General features: G+C 54.0%; 6 protein-coding genes across 6 annotated transcripts; 3 read left to right on the top strand and 3 right to left on the bottom strand.

Moving 5' to 3' along the window:
- Nucleotides 1–1104: 1104 nt before the first annotated feature.
- Nucleotides 1105–4816, top strand: PG998_011330 (uncharacterized protein; the record flags this gene model as incomplete). Its single annotated transcript, XM_066878146.1, has 8 exons — nt 1105–1401; nt 1458–1493; nt 1549–1948; nt 2017–2253; nt 2311–2386; nt 2439–2778; nt 2835–3270; nt 3333–4816. Coding segments are annotated over 8 exons (3306 nt in total), but the record flags the coding sequence as incomplete, so codon positions are not given.
- Nucleotides 4817–5490: 674 nt separating this feature from the next.
- PG998_011329 (uncharacterized protein) lies at nt 5491–8684 on the bottom strand (the record flags this gene model as incomplete). The annotated part of the gene is made up of 2 exons (XM_066878145.1): nt 5491–8141; nt 8237–8684. 2 exons carry the CDS (start codon nt 8682–8684, stop codon nt 5491–5493), a joined length of 3099 nt encoding a protein of 1032 aa, XP_066727199.1.
- Nucleotides 8685–13740: 5056 nt separating this feature from the next.
- On the bottom strand, nt 13741–14055 carry PG998_011328 (uncharacterized protein; the record flags this gene model as incomplete). The annotated part of the gene is made up of 1 exon (XM_066878144.1): nt 13741–14055. One exon carries the CDS (start codon nt 14053–14055, stop codon nt 13741–13743), a length of 315 nt encoding a protein of 104 aa, XP_066727198.1.
- An 877-nt stretch (nt 14056–14932) lies between these two features.
- Nucleotides 14933–16716, top strand: PG998_011327 (uncharacterized protein; the record flags this gene model as incomplete). The annotated part of the gene is made up of 2 exons (XM_066878143.1): nt 14933–15208; nt 15295–16716. The coding sequence occupies 2 exons, from the start codon at nt 14933–14935 to the stop codon at nt 16714–16716; spliced, it is 1698 nt and encodes a 565-aa protein (XP_066727197.1).
- Nucleotides 16717–17489: 773 nt separating this feature from the next.
- PG998_011326 (uncharacterized protein) lies at nt 17490–19439 on the top strand (the record flags this gene model as incomplete). Its single annotated transcript, XM_066878142.1, has 3 exons — nt 17490–17495; nt 17729–18817; nt 18867–19439. 3 exons carry the CDS (start codon nt 17490–17492, stop codon nt 19437–19439), a joined length of 1668 nt encoding a protein of 555 aa, XP_066727196.1.
- A 249-nt stretch (nt 19440–19688) lies between these two features.
- Nucleotides 19689–21373, bottom strand: PG998_011325 (uncharacterized protein; the record flags this gene model as incomplete). Its single annotated transcript, XM_066878141.1, has 4 exons — nt 19689–20100; nt 20208–20714; nt 20775–20851; nt 20978–21373. 4 exons carry the CDS (start codon nt 21371–21373, stop codon nt 19689–19691), a joined length of 1392 nt encoding a protein of 463 aa, XP_066727195.1.
- Nucleotides 21374–21909: the final 536 nt, after the last annotated feature.

Genomic DNA, 21909 nt, shown 5'->3' with positions numbered 1-21909 from the left:
GCGTGAGTTCATGTGAGTATTAGACCAAACCAGGGGCTAATAGGGCAACAAGTCTCATCCAGATTGTTAATGCAGTTTCTGATAACAGGGCAGCCAAAGTTATAAAGGGTGATAGTTTCCAATGATGGCATAGTGTTATGTTCTTGATAGAGTCTTATGAGCTGTATATTGAGCGACATATTCGCGAAAGGAAGGTGATTCCATCTTTCCTGGGAAGGTATTCAAGTTGGCAGATAGCAAGCCCAGTTACAGTGGGACGAGTCCGTATTATCTGATTGGGTGGCTGTCATGGCCCGACTGGTGGCTCAAGGATCTTACGTCAGACGACCGGGATGCATGGTATCCGGTGAAATCTCCCCAGATGCAACTCCAGTCGAGAGATGAGATTGCATAAAGCCCCCATGGCGATTCCAGCTTCCGCACTCGCAAGTGGATCACTTGTTCATCATTGCGGCGATGCGGGCTTTCCAATTAGAAGCCGATCGCCGTGTCCGGGTTGGGCGCCTGGCGCCCTTAGTGAGCGAGTGCCATGGTCGAATCAAGCTTTGGCTAGTGTGCCGGCAATGCCACCTCGCCTGCTCGCGTATTCGCTCTCAAAGCATCCTCCAGTACCGTCGTGGCTGTCACACAAGCTCAACTCCACTTTCGTTATTTCCACCATCATTCCCAGTACCTAGTCGCGATTACTCAACACCGCGCCAAGGCACGGGTATGAACCCAGGCTTCCTCTGCCGGTCCCGTTTCGGGACCCTCGGTTGCCAGGCTGTGATCGGGAAGTTGGCGCTACCATCATACCAGGAAAAAGCTTGTAGGTTCTTGGCCTGTTGCTTGTTTTGGCGGGATGCTACTCTAGGAAAGGACGGGTCGGTTCTCCCTGCCGGTATTCAGATGAACTCCCCCGCCATGAAGGAACGTCTTCTCGCCTTTTGGCAAATACCGAAGCTAGCGTCGCTGACGCTCGCTGTCGTTTTCCTCGGGAACCCTTATAAAATCCATCACGACTCCCAGTCTTCAGGCAGTGAGACATCCACAGCCGAATCTGACGCCTGCCCTCTTACCTAAAATCCATTGCTCCAATATCCAACATATATCATTTCTCTTCCTATGGTTTCCCTCGAGATAAACGATGCCTTGTCCACCAAGACATCGGCGAATAATGCCAAAGGCAAGCGCCTGATACCCCACGTCATCGATGACCTTGCCCGCCGGGAACCTCAGAGAGAATGGGCGCAAGTTCCAGTCTCCACAGATCCCAAGGATGGCTGGCGAACGGTCACATTTCAGGCATTTGCCAACGCCATCAACAGGTGCTGCCTTATGCTCATCGAACAAGCTGGCGAAGCACCTCCTGGAAAGTTTCCTACCATTGCCTACATTGGTCCGAATGATGCGCGGTACATGGTAAGTGCTCGTTAGACTCTGTTCTGTTCCTTGAGTCTGACTAACGGTGATACCAGGTGATCAGCGCAGCGGCCATGAAGACAGGACATAAGGTTGGTCCAAATGAAACAACTCGGCCAAGGGGGGCCCCTTACTTACATCATCCAGATCCTGTGCATCTCGCCTCGTAACTCGCAGGAAGCTCAACTGAATCTGTTCGATGTGACCGACTGCCACTTCATTGCTTTCCCCAAATCCTACGCCGCTATTGTCAAGCCCCTGCTTGATGCACGAGATGCCATGAAAGCCATCGAAGTTGCATCTCTTGATGAATGGCTTGATGAGAAGCCGGTGCCGCACTACCCCTTCAACAAGACCTTCGAAGAAGCTGAGTGGGATCCCATGTGGGTTCTGCATACCAGCGGCAGTACTGGTCTGCCGAAGCCCATAGCCAACAAGCATGGCATGTTTGCTACGCTCGATGCCTGGATGGATGTCCCTGCGTGGGAAGGGAAGCCGACTGTTTGGGAAAAATTCACTTACGGGTCCAAACGACATTTCGTTACCAGTACGTATCTACCATCTTGACTCAAATACGATCACCAGGATGTTGTCCGACTAATTTAAACACCAAAGTGCCCTTTTTCCATGCCGCGGGTCTCTTTATGAGCTTCATGATTTCCGTGTATTGCACAGTTCCTATTGCTCTTTGTGTTCCAGATCGCCCTCTTTCCTCTGACCTAGTCGTGGAATCGCTCAAATATCTGGACATAGGAGCTACAGTCTTACCTCCGGCTGTATTGGAGGACGCAAGCCTGAATGATGAGACGGTGGAGCAGCTGGCAAAGCTTGACGCAATAGGCGTCGGAGGAGGTTCGTATATCGCCACACAAAAGGGGAAGGAAACGATGTACTAACGACAAGCCCTAGGCAACCTGGCCCCGGAAGCGGGAGACCGACTCGTCAAGGCCGGCGTGCGCCTCGTCAACATCATCGCAGCCACTGAGTGAGCTAATACGTCCTCACCTCTAGAAACGCCACTAACACAATTACCACAGAAATCCCCTCTTTCCGCTCTACTGGAACGAAAACCCCGAGCTATGGCGATGGTTCATTTTCAATCCCGATATGTGCGGTCTCGAATGGCGGAAGCACGAGGGAGATGAAGATGACGATATCTACGAACTCGTCTTCGCTCGAAAGGACAAGAACCCCGCGACCCACATGGAAGGCTATTTTTACACATTCCCAGACGAAGACGTGGTCTCGACCAAGGATTTGTACAGGCGTCATCCCTCGCTCCCGAATCACTGGATGTATTATGGGCGAGTCGATGATATCATCGTCTTTTCCAACGGGGAGAAGTTGAATCCTGTGACTATCGAAGGTATAGTAACGGTAAGAGACAAGACTTTCCGCTTAGAGATTAAGTCAGTGCTAACATTTTCCAACAGGGTCACCCACAGGTCAAGGGCGCAGTTGTCGTGGGTTATATGCGCTTCCAAGCTGCCATGGTCATTGAACCGGTCACACAGCCCAAACGTGAGGAGGAACGTAAAGCGATTCTGGAAAGTGTTTGGATCGATGTCCAGAAAGCGAATGAGGAGACGGTCTCACACGGCCGGATTGACCGCGACCATATCATCATTGCGAGCCCGGACAAGCCTTTCAAACGGGCGGGCAAGGGGACGGTTCAGAGAGGCGCCACGGTCAAGCTCTACAAAGACGAGATCGACCAGCTATACGACAAGGTCGAGCAAGCATCTCATGCAAGCGCCCCTCGCTTTGATGTTAGCTCCGAAGATGCGCTCGCAGGCTCCATCGCAGACATGTTCCGGGACCATGTTGGGACCGCCGAACTCGACCTTGATGGCGACTTCTTCTCAGCTGGTAAGTATCTCTCGTGGGTGAATGAAAGACTGCTTGGTATGCTGACTGGGTGTCATATGAAGGCATCGATTCTATGCACGTGATCAAGGCCTCCCGCCTCATCCGCGCCGGCCTAGCCGTAGCTTTGAGGCACAAAACCAATGCCGCAGCTTTGACGACACGCGCCATCTACAATAACCCCAGCCCGCGACAGCTGTCCCGTTACATTCTTCATACGATTGAACGTGGTGTTACCAATGGCACAAATGGCTTGGACAAGGAAATTGACCCCGATGAGCAACAGCAGAACGATATCAAGGCCCTCCACAACAAGTATACGCAGGACCTACTCGAGCCAGCGTCTCGTACACCCAGGCCCGAGGCCTCGGATACCGACCAAACCGTTATCCTCACAGGCTCGACGGGTATGCTCGGCTCTTACATGCTAGACGCCATGTCTCACAGTCCTCGAGTGCGCAAGATCATCTGTCTGAACCGACCTGACGATGGCGGAGCCGCAAAACAAGCAATCACAATGCAGGAGCGTGGTTTGGACTCATCGTACAGTTCAAAAGCCGAGTTCCACCATATCAATGCCTCGCAACCGTATTTGGGACTCGGCAAAGTTCTGTATGCGCATCTACAACAGGAAGCTGATCGGGTGGTGCTCAACGCTTGGCCGGTCAACTTCAACATGCCAGTCGCATCGTTCGAGCCGCACATACGCGGGGTCCGCCACTGGGCCGACTTCGCAGCCACCGCATCGAAACGGGTTGCGGTTGTCTTCGTCTCATCAATTGGTACGGTCAGCCGCTGGCAGGAGAAACGCCCTGTACCAGAAGAGAAGCTCGAAGATCTTAGTCTCGCCTTCGGCGGATACGGAGCCAGCAAGCTGGCGGCGAGTCTGATTCTCCAGGACGCCGCCAAAACGGGCGATTTCCCGGCTGCGGCAATCCGCCAAGGTCAAATTGCGGGACCCGAGCGAGATGCTGGTGTGTGGAATCGCCAGGAGTGGTTCCCGAGCATTGTGGCCAGTAGCTTGTACATCAAGGCTTTGCCCTCGGACTTGGGTACTATGAATAGTGTGGACTGGACCCCGGTCGAGCGCATCGCCAACCTCGTCCTCGAGGTGGACGGTATTACGCAATCGGTCGACCCCAAGACCATCAGCGGATACTACCACGGAGTGAACCCGTCAACGACGCCGTGGTCGAAGCTATCACAGGCCCTGCAGGAGTTCTACGGCCAGGAGCGGCTGCCCGAGACGGTGAGTTTCCAAGAATGGGTTAAGAGGCTTGAGAAGACCCAGGGCGAGGGAACGACCAACCTCGACAAGAACCCCGGCGTCAAATTGCTGGACACGTATCGGCAGATGGCACAGGCCGGCATCGCGCCCGCGGAGATGGATATGACGCGGACGATGGGGCAGAGCCCCGACTATGCGCGGGAGCAAGGCGGTCACACCGGAGCTGTTGAAGCAATGGTGCAAGCACTGGGCTTTCTAGGAAGAGTTTCGCTACAGATGATTCGCTTTTTCTGTCATTCGTTCTTAATACGCTTATCTGGACGTACGAACCAAATTGCCCTAGGAGAAAACGAACCTAAAGCTTGGTTATCCTCTCACTTACATAGCTCCTAATATAAACCACTTGTAATATCGCAATATGTTCCGATAGCCTTCTTGAAATGATATACCCTAACGAAACATTGCCTGAATGCATCATGAAAGCAGATGTGGTGAAACATTTTGCTGTCGCTCTGGGATATCGAGGCACAAAGACCTGAAGGGGGTTCAACTAGAAAACTACTTGACTTCCCTTTTGACCAGCTTTCCCCGAAGTAGCTTTCCAACATCTTCGGTTAGATGGGGCATGTGCCTAGATGAAATAGAGCCTTAAGTACGATAACAACTCACTGGTACATTTGTAAGGAATAAAAAGTGAGATCAGAATTGGTATCCCCCGAAATACTGTAGACGTTTTTGCATATATTGCATGTACATCCGCCCAAACTACATTACAATTACACCTAAGTCAACCTCCTTTTGCCGGGAACTCCATGCCTCACGGCGCATGTTCATCAATAATAATGTCCATGAAATCCCAGTCCTGAATAATCTCGCTCAGCCCGTCCGAACTCACGCCACTGCCAACACCCACCCCACCAGTCGCCCGACTACCGCTGTTCAGGTATGGCCGATACTGTGGCCGCGGACTACGGCTCGACACGCGCTCGGGCGGGCTATCTTCCAGGTTCAAGAAACCGCCGTGGCCCGTGATGCTTGCGCTCAGTGGCAATGGCAACGGCGGGATGGGCTTCCCGCCGTTGTGGTTGGCCATCACGGCTGCCCGTGTGCTCTGGCTGCGGGCAGGCCACCCCCGCCGCCTCGCCGCTGCTGCTCGCCGTTGAAGATTCAAGGTCGTCGCTCTCTTCGACGCGTCCGACCTTTGAGGGCGGGACGCCGAATGTGGCGTAGCTCCGGACGCTCTTGCTGCGGTCGCGGTTCTGGGGCGGCTGGGGTAGCGGGATCGTCGGTGCCGCCATCGACCGACTGTTGTAGTAATTATGACTACTATTGTTTCCGCCGCCACCGCCGCCATACGAAGAAGACGGCGTGCGAGCGCCGTTTCTACGAGAATCACCTCCACGGTGGTGGTAATAGTCGTCGTCAGACACGGTACTCATGGCGGACGAAGAGCCACCCCACATGGTCGTCGGCGCGTCGACCGAAGTGTTGGACGACCAGTTGCTGCGAGTCTTGGTCGAGGACGCCGTGTGCCAGCCCGACCCACGACTCGTGGGAGACACTGGCGTTCCCGAAGGCGGAGAAGGGAACTCTTGACGCTGGTTCCGGGAAAAGTTGTGTTGATACTGTTGTTGTTGTCTTTTACTGCCATCTGTCGGCATGGACTGCTTTTGGGCTTGCCCGCGAGCCTGAGCGCGCATCAGACGCATGACTGGACTGGAGCTGCCCCCTCCCGATGTAGCTGAGGCATCAGACTCAGCCCCAGCTGCCCCGTTCCAGGCACGAGGCGCAAGCCAGCAGTAGGAAAGCTCGTGCGCGGCCTCGAGGGCAGGCGAAGCAACACCTTTCCACGGTGGAGTCTTGGTGCCTTTGAGACGCGGGGACAGGTGGTAGGCAACCCCATCTCGGTAGCGGACGTTGGGCGAGTCGCCCGAGACTGAAGCAAGAGTCTGCAGGACGGCGTAGACAAGAACCCAGCGACCGCGACGGGCGAGGGATGGGTCAACGGCGCCAACCTGGTCGCTCTTCTCGAACTTAACAAATCCGTCTACCAGTGGCGACTGAACTAGGTCCGAGCCTAAGATGTATATATTGGTGGCTTCGGTGTAGGCAAGCTGGACGCGGCGCTCCAGGATACGCTCATCGCCCCCACGGCTGTTCTTTTCCTTATCCTTGTCGCCCTTCTTGACCTTCCCACCGGTTGCGCTTGCACTCTGAGCTGTTGGGGCGATTGACTCAGGTACCAGGGGAAAGGGGTGCGGTATATGTGGGAATCGAAGGCGATTGTCCCACTCGATCAACATGTCTGTAAGTGGCAGATCTGCTGTGTCTGCGTTGAATGATTTGTTGCCGCTCTCAGATACCATCATCCATTTCCGGCTGCTTCGGGTCTCCGACTCATCCCATATGATATCCCGGTTGACAAGGTAGTCATAGAGGGCACCAAAGTCTTTCTGTAGGTTTTGTACCACATTCCTAGTAAGCCACATTTCTTCTCCGTCAGACGTTGTCGCACCAGAGGCGGGCGGCGGCCACCGGCCATAGAGCCTGGTATAGTGGTCCTTAATGAATTTCTGCAACCGGTCTGCTGCTGCTTTGGCAGGACCAGTGGTGGCGGGGCCCGTAGAGGGCCAGGTGTCACCGTAGCCAAAGTCGACCAACCGTTCCTCAGCTGCTTGTATACGGAGCTGGCACTCCAGACACGCACGCTCTAGCAACGCTCGAGTGATAGGGGTGATATACTTGAAGTCGGCACAGCCCTCAAGCCGAGAATACATGCCTGCACTGTGGAGGAAGGCTTCTCTCCAACCCTCTTCCCACCTGACTTCGGGCATCTCAGACCAGGCTAGAAGGGAAACCGCCGTCTCGGGGTCGTTGCGAGCATCATCAATGCCACGAGCTGATATATAATTGAGTATCGTGCCCACGTTGTCAGCTTCCGGGGGCATATACGTATCAAGCCGCGAGTGCAAGTCGGATAATGCCTGGTGCAGCGAAACTCCAACCAAGGAAGCATGGTAGAGCAGCGCAAATACATTGCGGGTGGTAATGGCATGGCGATGCGCTTCCACTCTGTTTAGATTTGGCGTCGTCGGGAAGTACATCTCGTAAGAGATCTGGCCATCTGCTTCGGCGAGGCTCACATCTTCCGACATGGGCGGCGTTGGTTGATCACCGCGACCCATGCCGTAGACTCCTTGCATTTGAGTCCCCCTCAGGCCATGTTTTTGAAGCATCGGAGGAGCCCCAACTGGTGACGACGGCATGTGTATGTCCTCATCAGTAGATCCTTCACGGAGAAGAGTGACGAGAAATCTCGACTCGGTAGCCTCAATGATATGTGAAGAAAGTCGGAAGGACGGATTGGCTTTGGGGCTCTGTCCCCTATGTCCAAAAAACACGAGAACATCGCCATTGGGGTCCCATAACTCAGGGTCTTTGCGCAGCTTGTTCCAACGCTGGACTGGTCTACCAGCCCCTATCCATCGCTTGATCGCAGGCGTTGTCGCAGCAGGTGGCAACGCCGGTAGTGTAGATGACGACGGCGGCGAAATGAAACCAGCGTCAGATTCCCACGCAATAACGGGGCTTTGGTTCGGCAAAGGAGGCACTTCGCTCGAGTTTGGACTATCCAGCGTGTCTTGGCCTGGCCGTATTGTTGCCGAGGACTGCGGCCGAAGTTCTTCCCCCTCTTCGACTTCTTGCCAAAACCGAATGCCTTGGAAAGGCCTTTGCGCACACCATCACTTCGCTTATCTATCGCGCTGCGCAGGCCAGATCGTTCAATGCCCGAAACATCCTCTGTCTTGATGGTAGGCTTTCTCGCCCGTGCATATCCATAATCCTGCATGGGAGTATGATATCCCATGTTAGACAGATCACCACCTCGTCTACCTCCCGTACTCTCACTATTCTGACTACCGCTGCTGTGGTTACTGAAGTTGGTGAGCTCGCCGCGATGGCGCATTGGTTCTGGTTCTCGAACTGGCTCCGAGAACTTCAAAAACCTTGCATTAGTGGTGCCATACCCGGTTCCATGGGGCATGGGGTAGTCGATAATTGTTGCATCGTCTCGTTCCGAGCTTCTGGAGCTTCCTGCCGACTTGGCACGTCCTCGTGCAGACACACCACCTTTCTCGGTAGCCTTTGTATCTTTGATTTTTCTTGCGTAAGCGCTTCTCCCAGACATCTTGGACTATGGTGCCACAAAACGGTGATGAAGCCTATCGATTTGGGTATCACTATCGCTATCAAAGCAAGTGATCTCGAAGTAAACCGGTATATCAGTATATGATTTCGATGATATGCCGTACGTCTCGAGTCGCGCAATGCTTTTTTAGATTCGGTGAAAAGGTTGTTAGGGTCGGAAAGGGTATATGCAAGCCACCGCGTAGAATGTCCTGGTGCTGGTCAGCTTTGTCGGTCCGACATACGAACTGTAGATGCTATGTAGACAGCTTAGGGAGACAGCAAGGTGAGACTTTGCCATTCGACATATGGAACATTGGGTAACGAACAGGAGGGTATTCAAGTAAAACAGTCCATAAAGACGTCTATATGACCGTCAGAATTGGGGGCTCAGGAACTAGCGGGCGAACATCATCAGTCAACTCTAGATGCCGTAGGGTATTTGCTTTTGTTTGAGCGCGGCGTATATAGCTTCCACCTTTGTTGGTGCCGTTCCTTTTCGACGCGATGGGGTGAACTTGTAGTTCCAGTCACTCCAATGGTTTCATGTCGCAAACAAGACGGTGCAGCAAAACACGACAGAGCGACAAATATTCAGCGATGTGGATGAGGAAACATGGCTCCCTTCTTCTCCTGCCTGGTGCGTGCCACCAAGGGGATAGAAGAGTGGCACGAACTGGACATATGTACGACGACTCCAATTCAACTGCATCTCATGCCAGGCACAAGATAGGACATGGGCAAGGTTCGGGCCAGTATCTCGCAATAACTAACAGCACAGAAAACCCTTGCTGTATGCATGCTCATCATGGCTTCTTCGGCTGATAAGATCCCCCACCGCAAACGGAGTCATTCGTACTTGTCATAGCTAGCAGCCATCCAGCGCGTCGGATACTTTTGGGGCCCTAAATATCCACGTCTCATTGGGCGATCAGATGCCTATCAGAATCCCGGAAGCTGGGCGAGAATAAGCAGACAGGCCAAATATGCAACATTGGGAGGAAAGAAACCTATCATATGGCCAATTGATCGGATTGGCTTGTACAAGTAACCTATATGGGATACCACCGTAGTTGACAGGGTTTCGCGATCCTTGTAGGCAAATGAGCTCTAGGCGCAACGCCCACTGCAACGCCTTCGGGCCAGCCTTGGCCAACCGTTAGTTTTTCGACGGCACGCAGATCAGCTTGCGCGAGAGCTTCCCATGCGAGCCGTGAATGGCCAGCAGACGATCAGTGATCTCGCCAAAGCAGAAGCAATGACGAGGTGATCTCACAGTATCCCTCACAAAGAGTCTGGGACACCATAGGGCCCAGAGTCGTGATAGGATAGGTAGAATAGAAGGATTGATAGCGAGATGAAGCGACTTCCGTTTCTGGATAGCCTCAAGAAGGGGTCGTACGACAAGTACAGGTGCTAAGGTGTTGTGCGACTGCGGATGCTCGCGGAAATATGTTGGCATTCATACTTCAGGGCAGCACTGTCACCACACCGGGCAGGGCACAAGATAGGCTGCATTGCCGCTAACCGGTCCTGGGGAATGCCTAGGGTGGGCATGGGGCTAGGGATGCATTCCGGAACTCTCAGTGCAAGCAAGGGCTGGCAATTGTGCGAACCACTAAGAGTTGAGAAGTGACAGTGATAGGGTTTCTGACGAACGTACATAGTAGTGACTGTATCAGAGTGCAACATTGATTGAACTGGAGTGCCTCCCACCGGTCGGGCTGCGGAGTTCTAAACGACAGTAAGTACAGCGATCTCTGCAGGGGATAACCACCCGCCCGCGGCTTGTTCGGCGAAACGAACAAAAGTAAAGAGATAGGAGAGAGTCCAGAACTTCCAGTCACGGAAGCCCAAATTCTCACTGCATGTACGGACGGGCGACGGAAGCCACTCCCGACCATTTCCAGGTAGCATCTTGTCGGGCTTGATGTAACTCTCCCTTGTGGTGATGCCCGATCTTGTTTCGTTTGCTTCACCGTGGTAGTTCCTCAAACAACGGGCGTTGCAACGTGCCAGTGTAGCGTAGGATGCACTCACTGCTCAGTGGCTTTCGGATGAAACGGTTGAATTGGTGTCTCAGTCCGTCGATGCATCTAAGACACTCACGATGGCCACCTGGGTTTGATGTTTACATACTTGCCGGCCACCACTGGAAAGACGGCGCGCGCACGCGACATATCACATACATACACTCTCTTCGGACGACGGTATGATCGAGCTAAAGCCACCTGCAAGATAACCCCACTACTGCAACTCAGAGTAGAGAATTACTCCGATAGGCCTGCCCGCGATACACGGCTGATGGTCATGCAGTCATCAATATTATTTTCGCGATGGACGCCAAGCAAAGGCTTCCGTCCTTCAAGAGAACTTGCTGGCTCCGGATGACAGATGATGGACGTCGCACCCAGTGTTTCCAACAGGAACTCTACACCATCCACTTGCCACTTTTGGCGCTCGTGGAAGCCCCGCTAAGTCCTGCCCCTGGTCGCTGGAAACCCTGGGGAAATCAGTGCAATGGGCCACATACGGTAAGACAGGAGGGCAGATCAATTCTCTTTCTCGTCTACATACTCAACTCAACTGACGTGCATTTTGAGTTCTATCATTTACGTAAAATCCTTTGTTTGGCATGTCTATTTTAATAATGATTCTTACCTAATCGGCACTTGACATGTGTGCGCAGTGCCAACATCTACAGACTGACATAGAAGTGTCGCCACCACATGCACTTATCACGGCTCTTCCAGGGAGTTGTTGACTCCTACTTTGGCTGTCGCACCGCATCACAGAGACCGCACAGGGATATATTACGTCGTACTGTACCTACCTTAAAATGCCGGTCAATCATTTCGTTTGCTCGAGCACGACCTTAACGCAACGTAAGGGATTGCCATGCGACTTCCCCGGGCTTCAGAGGCCTGTGCGATCGGAACCAGGCGCGGTTATGCGGCTCAGTATAATGGTTCGATGACTTCTAGCAGGGACGTAATAAGAACATCCAGTCACACAACAAACGGGCCAAAGAAAGTACCTCGCCGCAAGTTATGTCAACCTCCGTTTGTTATTTCTCCCGTTGTCTTGTCCTAGTGACTGCTGAGGACATATGACGAGAAGCTGGCTATGGGACTACAATCATCAACAGACGTATTGGATTATCAGCAATGGTGATGGTGATGTTCATGGGGCTTCAATTTGGCCGAGTAAGTAGAAAAATAGATTCATCCTAAACACTTTCAAATACATCTTGCAGTCATCCATCCCGTAACCCTACAACACCCTCCCATTGCATCACCAACACCAATCAACTCCACCGCCACCGCCTCTCCAACTCGAATTGAGAATAAATGCCTAAGTTTGTTGGTACAGGCACCGAAAGGTCAATTAAACACCATTCCAAGCCACTGTAAGATCGAGAACCAGCTGCCAGCCGGAACAGCAGCCCCAAAGAAGAACCACTGGGCCCAGGCAGCGAAGCTTCCTTGGACGGGCATTAGAGTTGATACAGAACGGTCAATGGGGTAAAAGGTCAGCATACCTGCAGTAGGTCCAAGGTGCCCGAAGCCAAGTAGGGCAATAGCAAGTTTAAGAGGTAGGAGGAAAGCACCTGTAAGGTGCCAGAAAGGAAGAAAAAATAGCCATCCCAACATCATGTAAAGTGGTATTTGTGAAGAGAGAAGCGTCTTTTCTTTGCTTTACTACAGCTAAACAGCTTTTAGGCAATTGTAAAGCGAACATGTAGCACTATAATGAGCTCTACTAAAGATAGTTCCAATCTGGATTCGAGTGAACATGGTGCTTTTTATATGCATATTCATCCGCGACATGGCTCGAGTGCTTGGTGGAACACAATCAAAGAGCCCCTCGTGATGACACCCCTTACACCCTATTCTTCTATCATCTTGCAAACGGACTTTTCAAGAGGCAGCAGTCGAAGTCTCTGGGCGGCAGGACACATTCACCAACGGTACACTCTCCAAATTGGCCCGTCTGGTCTTCCGTTTGGTCGGCCTCTTGCCTTGCAAACGCATATATGCTAATCCAGAAGCCAGGTACTTCTGGCTAATTCGCAAACATCAGAAGAGCGAGTCTCTTTGGTCGAAGGCCAGACTAGATGCGGGTGTTTCTTTCTATGCCTGTTTGCGTGTGTTGGGAACCAAGGAGATACAGCGAGGGCAAGTTCGGGGGGCGGATTGGTCGTTTGCTTAAATCTTGGAACTTTTCATCCTCAGATGAATTGGATCAAATTTATCGCGGGAAATGGATGCAGGCTTTCACATGACGATCTCCCGTACGGACCTCCACCGAACCATAGATAATACCCCTTTCATTTTGCGCAAACATATGGCGACCCCGTCATCCGGAAGCCTATGAACATGCTGCGAGAACTCTTGACACAGTGTGGCAGTCTTTAATACTTGGTAGGGTTTCGAGGGACGGTTATGTCCTGAACCATGCCCCGTCGAATATAAACGCCAAAGGGTTCATAAGATTACTGGCAATACTTCACCGCTACGCGCTTGCCAGCCTTCCAGCTCCCACCTGCCTCCAGCTGCTATCCCACTCCAGCTGCTATCCTACTATATATAATAAGCGGGACGTTACGTGGAAGTTCTTTTATATGACTTCTCTGTTAAAATGATAGACATATTGTTAACTATCCTAGCGTTCTGGAACTTCCGTATCAACCTGGGGTACTCCTCGTGAATTAAGATACAGCTATATCAGTATAGCATTTCACATACGTTCACATCATAGGGCGAGAGGAGAGTAGTGTTTTTCATGATTCATTTCTCATTTGGTATGGAATCCAACTCAGATAATATAACGTTCCCCGCAAGGGTAACTTTCGGTCCTTGCCAGAACGCCGTAAGGCGTCCAGAAACATCTCCCGTAGTCTACTGCTACTTGTAGAACACCCCGCAAGGGCCAAGGGAATCCCATGGCAGCATCCCACAGTTTCCCAGACGAGCTCCCCCAACACGCAGCGTTTCCGACAAGAAGATCTCCTATCCCCCTCGTAGATGAATTTCGTTCGTCCCTTCGGTGATTATTCACGCCTTCCATGCTCCGGCGACGCCGCCGATCCAGATGCTAGGCTTGGTGGCGGTGAAGTTGGCGACATCGGGCATGACCTCCTTGTCCTCGGCGACGGCCGTCTTGAAGCCCTCGGCGTCCTTGAAGACAAGAACGGCCTGGACGTGGTGGCCCGACGTCTCCTTGTCGAGAACGCCAACGGTCCAGGACTCGAGGCCGTGGGGGCCCCAGTTCTTCTGGACGAGCGGCATGTGCTTGCTCAGGTAGTAGTCCATGTTGAAGTCGGCCGAGGCGGCGGCGGGGTACATCACGTTGACGATAGTGGGAGCCATGATGATGTGACGTAGGTACGTAAGTAAATAAGTGGTTGGGTTGTTTTGATTTGGGTTGGTGGCTTCTTGTTGTGTGATGTGAGAGGAACAACTGTTTAAGTTATAGCTAACTCGGGCTGAATAAACCCACGTGGGACAGGCGCGGCCGTAGACTTTATATGGCCATGGCATACGTAACGTATCCGTGTCCCGCTTATCTTGTCTTCTTGGAGTTGGAGAGATGGCCCATAGAGACGACCCGGTTATTGTGGGGGGCAGACGATGCTTTGTCAAAGGGCCGATGGAATCCCTTCGGCGTTTCGCATAACACCGCAGAATAGGTGACTAATAGGACTGCACATACGTGTATGTCCATGGCTTCTAACGTACTCGTTCCGGAGGAGGGAGGAGGGGTAAACAGGGGGGTCGACTTCCGGCCAAGATCAGAGATCTAACAACGTCGATCGTCCAAAGCTAGCCAGTCGGGCCAAAGGCCTTTACCGTGTCTCAATTGTTTGTGACGACTCAACGTGGTACTACATGATCCGATGCACATGAACGAGATGCAGTCGTTTTTCTCCATCGGTGGTGTGATCTGTCCGAGTTGCTCTCCACCACCGGCTGAGAAACGGCCGAGGTTGTGATAATGAGCACGAAGTGGGAGGCTCTCTCAGCCGTAATGCCATCGAGAGTGTAGCCCATCAAGTATGGACCCTTGGGTTTTGGCGGGCGCAAAGCTCTGTCGCATTTTTGGAATTTAGCTACCCCGCCCCCACCACGACGAAGCTCCGGTAAAATTGTTCGAGTCGACATTTCGAAAAGTTGCCCCTCCATAAGGCGCTTGCTTGTCACAATTCGCAAATCTTTCATACGACAGAAGTCAACTTTACTCAGAGATATGGCTTCAGATCTCAGCTCAGCTCCGGTGCTGTCCACGCCAGCCGAGCACACGTTCGACGAAGACCCCGCCGCCCAGACTGCGCGGGCCGCGAGACGGGCCATCAGCGACGATGAACTCCTCGAAGTCTACGAGGTCCGGCGCACCGCGTCCGACATAGCCGAGCGAGGTTGGCGGCGCGTTGCGCTGCAGTTTCCAGATGCCATGCTTCCGGACGGTCCGAGGGTTCTTGCTTTGCTGGAAAAGGAGTTGGAAAAGCTGCCCCGGCGGCCGGCTGTGAGGAACGACGGGAAGGACAATGAGGAAAAGAAAGGCACGCCCGAGCAGCCACTCGAGACGGACATGACGACCACTAAAAAGAGGGCCCCGAATCCCAAAACCAGGAGACTCGGTTGTACATTCTTGCCGACACGTCCTACAGCGCCTGCTGCGTTGACGAGATCGCTGCCGAACATGCGGACGCCGAAGGGGTAGTGCATTACGGACGATCGTGTCTAAGTCCAACATCGCGCCTACCTGTTATATACGTCTTTACCCAACAGAAGCTGGACTTTGACGTTGTGGGAGGGTCTTTCGAGAAAGAGTTCCCAAACAAAGATGACAAGATCGTTATAATGGCAGATGTCATGTTTCAGCAACACGTCGAGGCCTTGTGTCAAAAGCTGCGCGACAGTGGCTATGTTGGAGTTATGGGCACCGACATTGTGAGAGACCCTGGCGCAAGCATACCGAACAGAAAAGTGATCGAAAAGCAAGGATCGGGAGAGTCGGATGAGCAGAAGGACTCAGAGTCAGAGATTGACTGGAGCGCATGTCATCTTTTCCATATCTCGACACCACCCACATCCCTGCTCCTTACTCTGTCCTCAAGGCTGGCGTCTCTCCGCATATACCCAACCCCTGATTCCCCATACAGCAAATCAACGGACATAATCGATCCCTCCTCGGCTCCGGCTCTCCTGCGTCGCCGCTATGGTCTGGTCCTTCGGTTTGCGTCGGCGTCCATCATCGGGATTTTGGTGAACACACTCTCTGTGAAGAACTATCTCCCTACGATTACCCTTCTCAAAGACCAGATAGCTGCAGCCGGGAAGAAGAGTTATACCATTGTCGTTGGGAAATTAAACGCGGCAAAGCTGGCCAACTTTGCCGAAATGGACGGCTGGGTGGTCGTTGGGTGCTGGGAGAGTGGACTTGTGGAGGATGGCATGTATAAGCCCGTCATTACCCCCTTTGAGTTGGGCTTGGCCTTGATGGGGGATGACAAGCGAATTTGGGATGGCAGCTGGTGGGGTGGTATAGAAGGCGTGACGTCTCAAGCAAAGAAGGATGAGAGTGCAGAGGAACAAGCTACGGGTGGGCAAGACGGAGAAACTGAGGATGATATACCCCAAGATGTCGAAGGTGGTGTTGATGACGAGGAATCAGAACCCCCTGAGTTCGATTGGAGGACGGGCAAACTGGTCAGTCATAGCAGGCCCATGAGGGTTGCAGTGCGCAGCGGTAAGGCGGAGGAGTCGTCTGCATCTACCGATGAGAACGCCTCCAGGACAGGGGCAGCGCCGTCCGGGGCACTAATACAACGAAAGATCGGGGAGCTGGCGACGGTCAACGGTGTCGTAAGCCCGGGTGCCGAGTTCCTGCGCTCCCAACGTACCTGGCAGGGTCTGGGGAGTGATTACAACACGACCGATGAGGTGGACGAAGAAAGCACAGCTGTCGATGAAGGCAGAAGCGGTGTTGCGAGAGGGTACACAGTCGGCGAAGACTCTTCAAGGACATAACACATGGGCTTTGGTGCAAGATTCTACAGCAACTATATCACAAATCAATACCCGAAACAGAGCAAAATAAATATCAACAGAAGACCGCAAACCAAAACATCGTTGCTAACCAGTACATGCTCATATAGGGCTGATTAATCAGTTGATGGTATCTGTTTACTCAACCTGCTCCTGAGATCCAGACATTTGACGGCAAAGATCCGGTAGTAACAAGGTCCTCAATCGAAGAATCCGACTGCTACGCCACTTACTGACAATACTGTTGCTCAATGCGGCAACCCGGCCAGGGAATCGTGTCATATCTCCCTACTTCAATCGCAAAGCATTGCCGCTTCTAAGACGCATCTCGGTTTCTTATGCTACGCTGGCTCGTATAAAGAAGCGAAAGAGCGTCATGGGAAATGGGAAATGATGAGAACATCGTACGTTGAATGCGGAGTTCACACGCCTCGCAATATTATTCGTCAGGCTTAGAAGCGCGCTGACATGATCCTATCCAGCAGAACAGCCGTCGGACTTCTGGTATCCGCAACCCCATGATATGTGACTTCAAGCTACACAGACATGCATCTGAATCTGGAGCTGAGATTGGAAAACACCATTTGAATTTAAGACCTCCCTTCATTGCAAACATAGGGTTAGCTCACTCGCAATGGGCAGCTCTGTTGGTGCAACCGTCCATCAAATTCATTCTTACGGATCCGAACTTGGCCGGCCTTGCTTTGCGGCCTTCTGCATGATAAAGGTGATTGGGTCATGCAGTCAGAGCAGCCATGGCTGTCAGTATTCGCTCGCTTCTGCGTCCTGCTGGGTGGCACTCCTTTGCCCCTTGGCATTATATCCCCGCATCATCTTCAAGGGTCACAAAAGCTATAACTTCTTTTGGTGCCTCTTCTTTTGACTCTTGTTAGCGGTTATACAACTCTAGCTGTACACAATTCAAGTGACTTGATTACTCAAGCTTCATTGGACTTTGAACGCCCATTTGCAGGCCACGCCATGGATCAACTAGCGAGCTTCCTCGGCTTCGGCTCTTCCATGCGTCCCGGCGATTTCTTTTCATCCTGCGACCCGGCGTCTATACCCCCTCCCCACGAATCTGCCCAACGCAGATTTCGTGTCCGTAGAGGCCAACCTGGTGACCAACTATACGGTGGAGATCCCGCCAGGGCTTGAAAACAGCCACGTGGCTCCTTACTCTCCCCTACCCGTCTTGAACTTCTGCAACGTGACGCTAGTACACACGCACCCGGGCCTGGGCGATAAGATCCTGACCCAAGTGTGGCTTCCCCTAGGCGACGGCGACGGAAACAGTGCTGCCAGCGGCGGCTCGCCGTCCTGGAACGGCCGGCTCCAGGGCACCGGCGGCGGCGGCTACTTCGCGGGCTTCGTCCCGCTGACCCAAGCCCACGGCGTCGGCGAGGGCTACGCCGTCGTCACGACGGACGCCGGCCAGCGCGGCGCCCACTGGGGTGACCCCTCGTGGGCCCTGGCCAGCCCGGGCAACCTGGATTGGACGGCGGTGCACAACTTCGCTTCCGTCGCGCTGCATGAGGCCGCCGTCCTCGGCCGCTCCGTCACCGAGGCCTTCTACCGCCAAAAGGTGCGCCGCGCCTACTTCACCGGCTGCTCCACGGGCGGTCGCCAGGCCGCCATGCTGGCCCAGCGCTGGCCCGAAGACTACGACGGCTACCTGGCGGGGGCCCCGGCGCTGCGGTGCCACGAGATCGCCGCCGCGCTGGCGCCCCAGGCCGTCATGGCCGCGCGGGGCGGCTCCGCCCCGCCCCCTTGCGAGTTTCGGGCGCTTCGCAGGCTGGCTATAGAGGTGTGCGACGGCCTGGACGGCGTCACGGATGGCCTGATCTCGGAGCCCGAACGATGCTTCGAGGCGTTCGACCCGCGGACCCGCGTCGGCGAGAGCTTCGTCTGCGAAGAGACCGGACAAACCCTGCACATCACCACCGGAGCCGCCGAGGTCGCGCAGCTCGCCTGGGAGGGCCTCCGTGACGACACTGACGCTGAAAGTCCAGTCATCTGGGGCGGCGGCGTCGGCCACCAGGCCCCTATCACGGGCACCCCCCACTACCTGGGCCACGACGACGTGCGACTACGAAAACAAGGGCAACAACGACAAACCACCAAAGTGCCAGCCCGCCCCTTGGCCCTTCTCCGCAGCGTGGGTCCAGGGCTTCCTCTACAAGAACATGAGCCGCCCCCTCGACATAACGGCCCCCGAGTTCCTACAGTCTGGCACGCGCGAAGTAGTCCGTCTCGTGCGGCAGTCGCGCCAGTGGTACACGTCGGCCTTGGGGACGTTCGACACGGACCTGTCGGACCTCCGGGAGCGTGGCGGCAAGCTGCTGATGTGGCACGGCATGGCCGACGAGGCGATCCCGTTGGGCAACTCGCGCGAGTACTACGATGCCGTGGCCGCGCGCGACCCGGGGCGAGTGGCCGAATACCTGCGCTACTTTGAGGCGCCCGGGATATCGCACTGCGGCTCCGACGGCGAGGGCAACGGTCTGTTCCCTGTCAGAATGCTCGACGTGCTGCGCGCGTGGGTCGAGGAGGGTAAGGCGCCGGGTGTGATGCCCGCAGTCTCGAAGGCGACGCACCAGGAGACGGGAATCAGGGCTACGCGGAATCTCTGCCTATATCCGCAGAAGGCAAAATACGACGGGGTAGGCGATATATCGGACGCCGCAAGCTTCAATTGTGTGTGAATAAAGGTAATCAAAACTTTACGAGATCGTTAACATGATAAGAGGGGGGTGTGATAAAATCCTCAACATCGCAATATCTAGTATATCGGTACATACAGAAAACCATAATGAAGGCGCTAAAGAATATGTGGTATCATTATGTCTTTGTAGGGCAATCACAAACTCCAACAAAAGCCGCGTATGCTTCTTACTAGTAAAGGGTAATATCACGCCCGATTCAACACATCACTTCGGCGATTCCTCAGTTCCTCAACCGAAGGGGCAACCCCCCATACCCTTGGCGTTCATCCGCTGGATATCAGCCTCCATTTCGGACTTGCCCTGTCCCATCCGGTTCAAGGGTCCGAGCTCCTCGAACATGAAACCCTCGCTGAAATGGGTTTCCGGGTTGTCGCCGGGCAGCTTGCCACCGGCGAGCCACATGGCCCAGGCCTCGGGGCCCCAGCGATTCCACAGAGTCGGCTTAATGTAGAAGGGGTAGTTGCCGTAGGCAAAGTTAAGATGGATCCGCTTGTCAGTCTGGTCAGGAGACTCACAGCCCTGCGGGTGGTGCCGGATCAAGCGGCGGAAACGAGGCAGGGACAGGTGGCGCAAGAAGGCGCGGCGGAGAGCCAGGGATGAGTATACGAAGCAGGCGGCGGTGATGCCGGGTTCGGGGAGCCTGGCAATAGGGATGACATTGTGTTAGCAAGATAGTAGGTCAACGGCGCACATGTCAGGAGAGATGTTCTCTAAAGACTCCTGTATGGCAAGAAGATGATAACTCACATGAAAGCCTCCCGAACTCGGTCACCCAAAAGTACAGTTACGCCTTCCTGGGCGAAGTCCTTCATGAACCCCGGTAGCCAATAAGTGATCATAGGAATCAGCGCGACAGCGGGCTTGTTGCTGACCTTACTGGGAATGAAGGAGACGACCTCGTACTTCTTGGCCCAGGCGGCGATGTCATGCCCAAACTCGACGCCGTCGCGCCACTCGGTTTTCGAGAGGTACCCGCGGTACTGGATGCCCATGGCCTCACCAATGGACTTCCAGAAGGTGGCGTAGGCGCAGTACTCCATGTCGTTAAGCGGGCGCCACTCGTACAGGCGCATGAAGCGCTCCGGGTCCGTGATGAAGACACTTAGCGTGTACAGGAGGTCTGCGTTGGAGATCTGGCCCGACGCCACGTACTTGCTGTGCAGGAAGTTCATGCGCGCTATCGAGGCCACCGACCGCGCCGATCCGGGCGGGTTGGCGGTGAACTCGCCGATGACAACGGCGGTGTCTTCGTATCTGAGGCACCTCGTTGTCAGTCTTGAGGTTGTCAAAGCCAAGTATTCGGTAAAAGCTCACCTTTTGAGGCTAGCGACGGGATCTGTCAGGTTCCTCGTAGCCAATAGCAAACGACTGATGGACTCAACGCCATAGGTCTAATAGACGATGATATGTCAGCCAACGCCAGCTGGAGTTTTCGTATATTTTGTCACAGAGACTAAACCATACAAAACAAATATCACATGGAACAGAGAATTCAGGTAGGCAGGTGGGGAACATACCTTGAACAGACCGAACTGGAGCGCCGTGACGCCGAACTGTGGGAACTCGAGCGTCAAGATGTCGCGGAGAATGAGCTGCGCGTCCTCGGTGGTCATTTTGGCCAAGCTGGCGCGATCCGGGAAGCCGTACTTTCGGCGCATGGCCTTCTCACGGCGGAACCGCAGGGTGCGGCAGAGGAGCGCATATCCGAGGAATGCGGTGAGGGCAACAGCTTTCCACGAGACGGCGGCCGAGACAGCGGCCGGGTCCGCGGTCGTCGTTGAAAGAGTCATGAACCGCGAGGAGACTGCAGACGGGATGATGTGGGCTAAGATCGGCGCTAGGGACAATGGGACGATGGAGGCCAGAGGGGACGAGGAGAAGGTCGAGGACGAAGCGTTTGCAGAAGTATCCATCTTGGGACGACGGCGACGGCCGGCGATGGGCCCTTTTCTCGCTCTCGCTCTCTCTGCGCGTACGTACGTACGTGTATGTGTTTCTCGCTCTCGTTCTCTTTCGCTTGCACGCAGTCTCGCCTTCTCACTCTCCAGCTGAAAGAACCGACGCCTGTGTCGGTTTACGAGAAGTTGGTGTCTGGGGGTTCGAGGATTGAAGCGGCGTCCAAAGATTGAAACGTATTTATGTTGCAGAAACCACAGTCGAAGGAATCCCCAGATGGATGGATAGCTGAAAGGGTGGCGCCAGGGTTAAACCGCTTAAATGAACGGGCCCCGGTTTTCGATGGACCTACGGGCTTGGGGTCTGCTAGAGGCAAGATGCAGGGAGAGAATAGGAAAGAAGGCCGGCTGGTGGATCTGGGTGTTGAGTATGGCGTGTGCGAAGGGCAGCCATGGCATCAAGAAATCGGTATTTGTATACTCGCGTTCCTCTATTGCTCAAGAGCGGTCTATTTGACACGCAATACCACATGATGCATCTATCTAATAGTTCC

The sequence above is a fragment of the Apiospora kogelbergensis genome, assembly GCF_038363985.1.
Source record: "Apiospora kogelbergensis strain CBS 113332 chromosome Unknown utg000007l_segment0_segment0, whole genome shotgun sequence".
Classification (NCBI taxonomy): Eukaryota; Fungi; Ascomycota; class Sordariomycetes; order Amphisphaeriales; family Apiosporaceae; genus Apiospora; species Apiospora kogelbergensis.
This window is presented reverse-complemented; position numbering and strand designations above follow the sequence as displayed.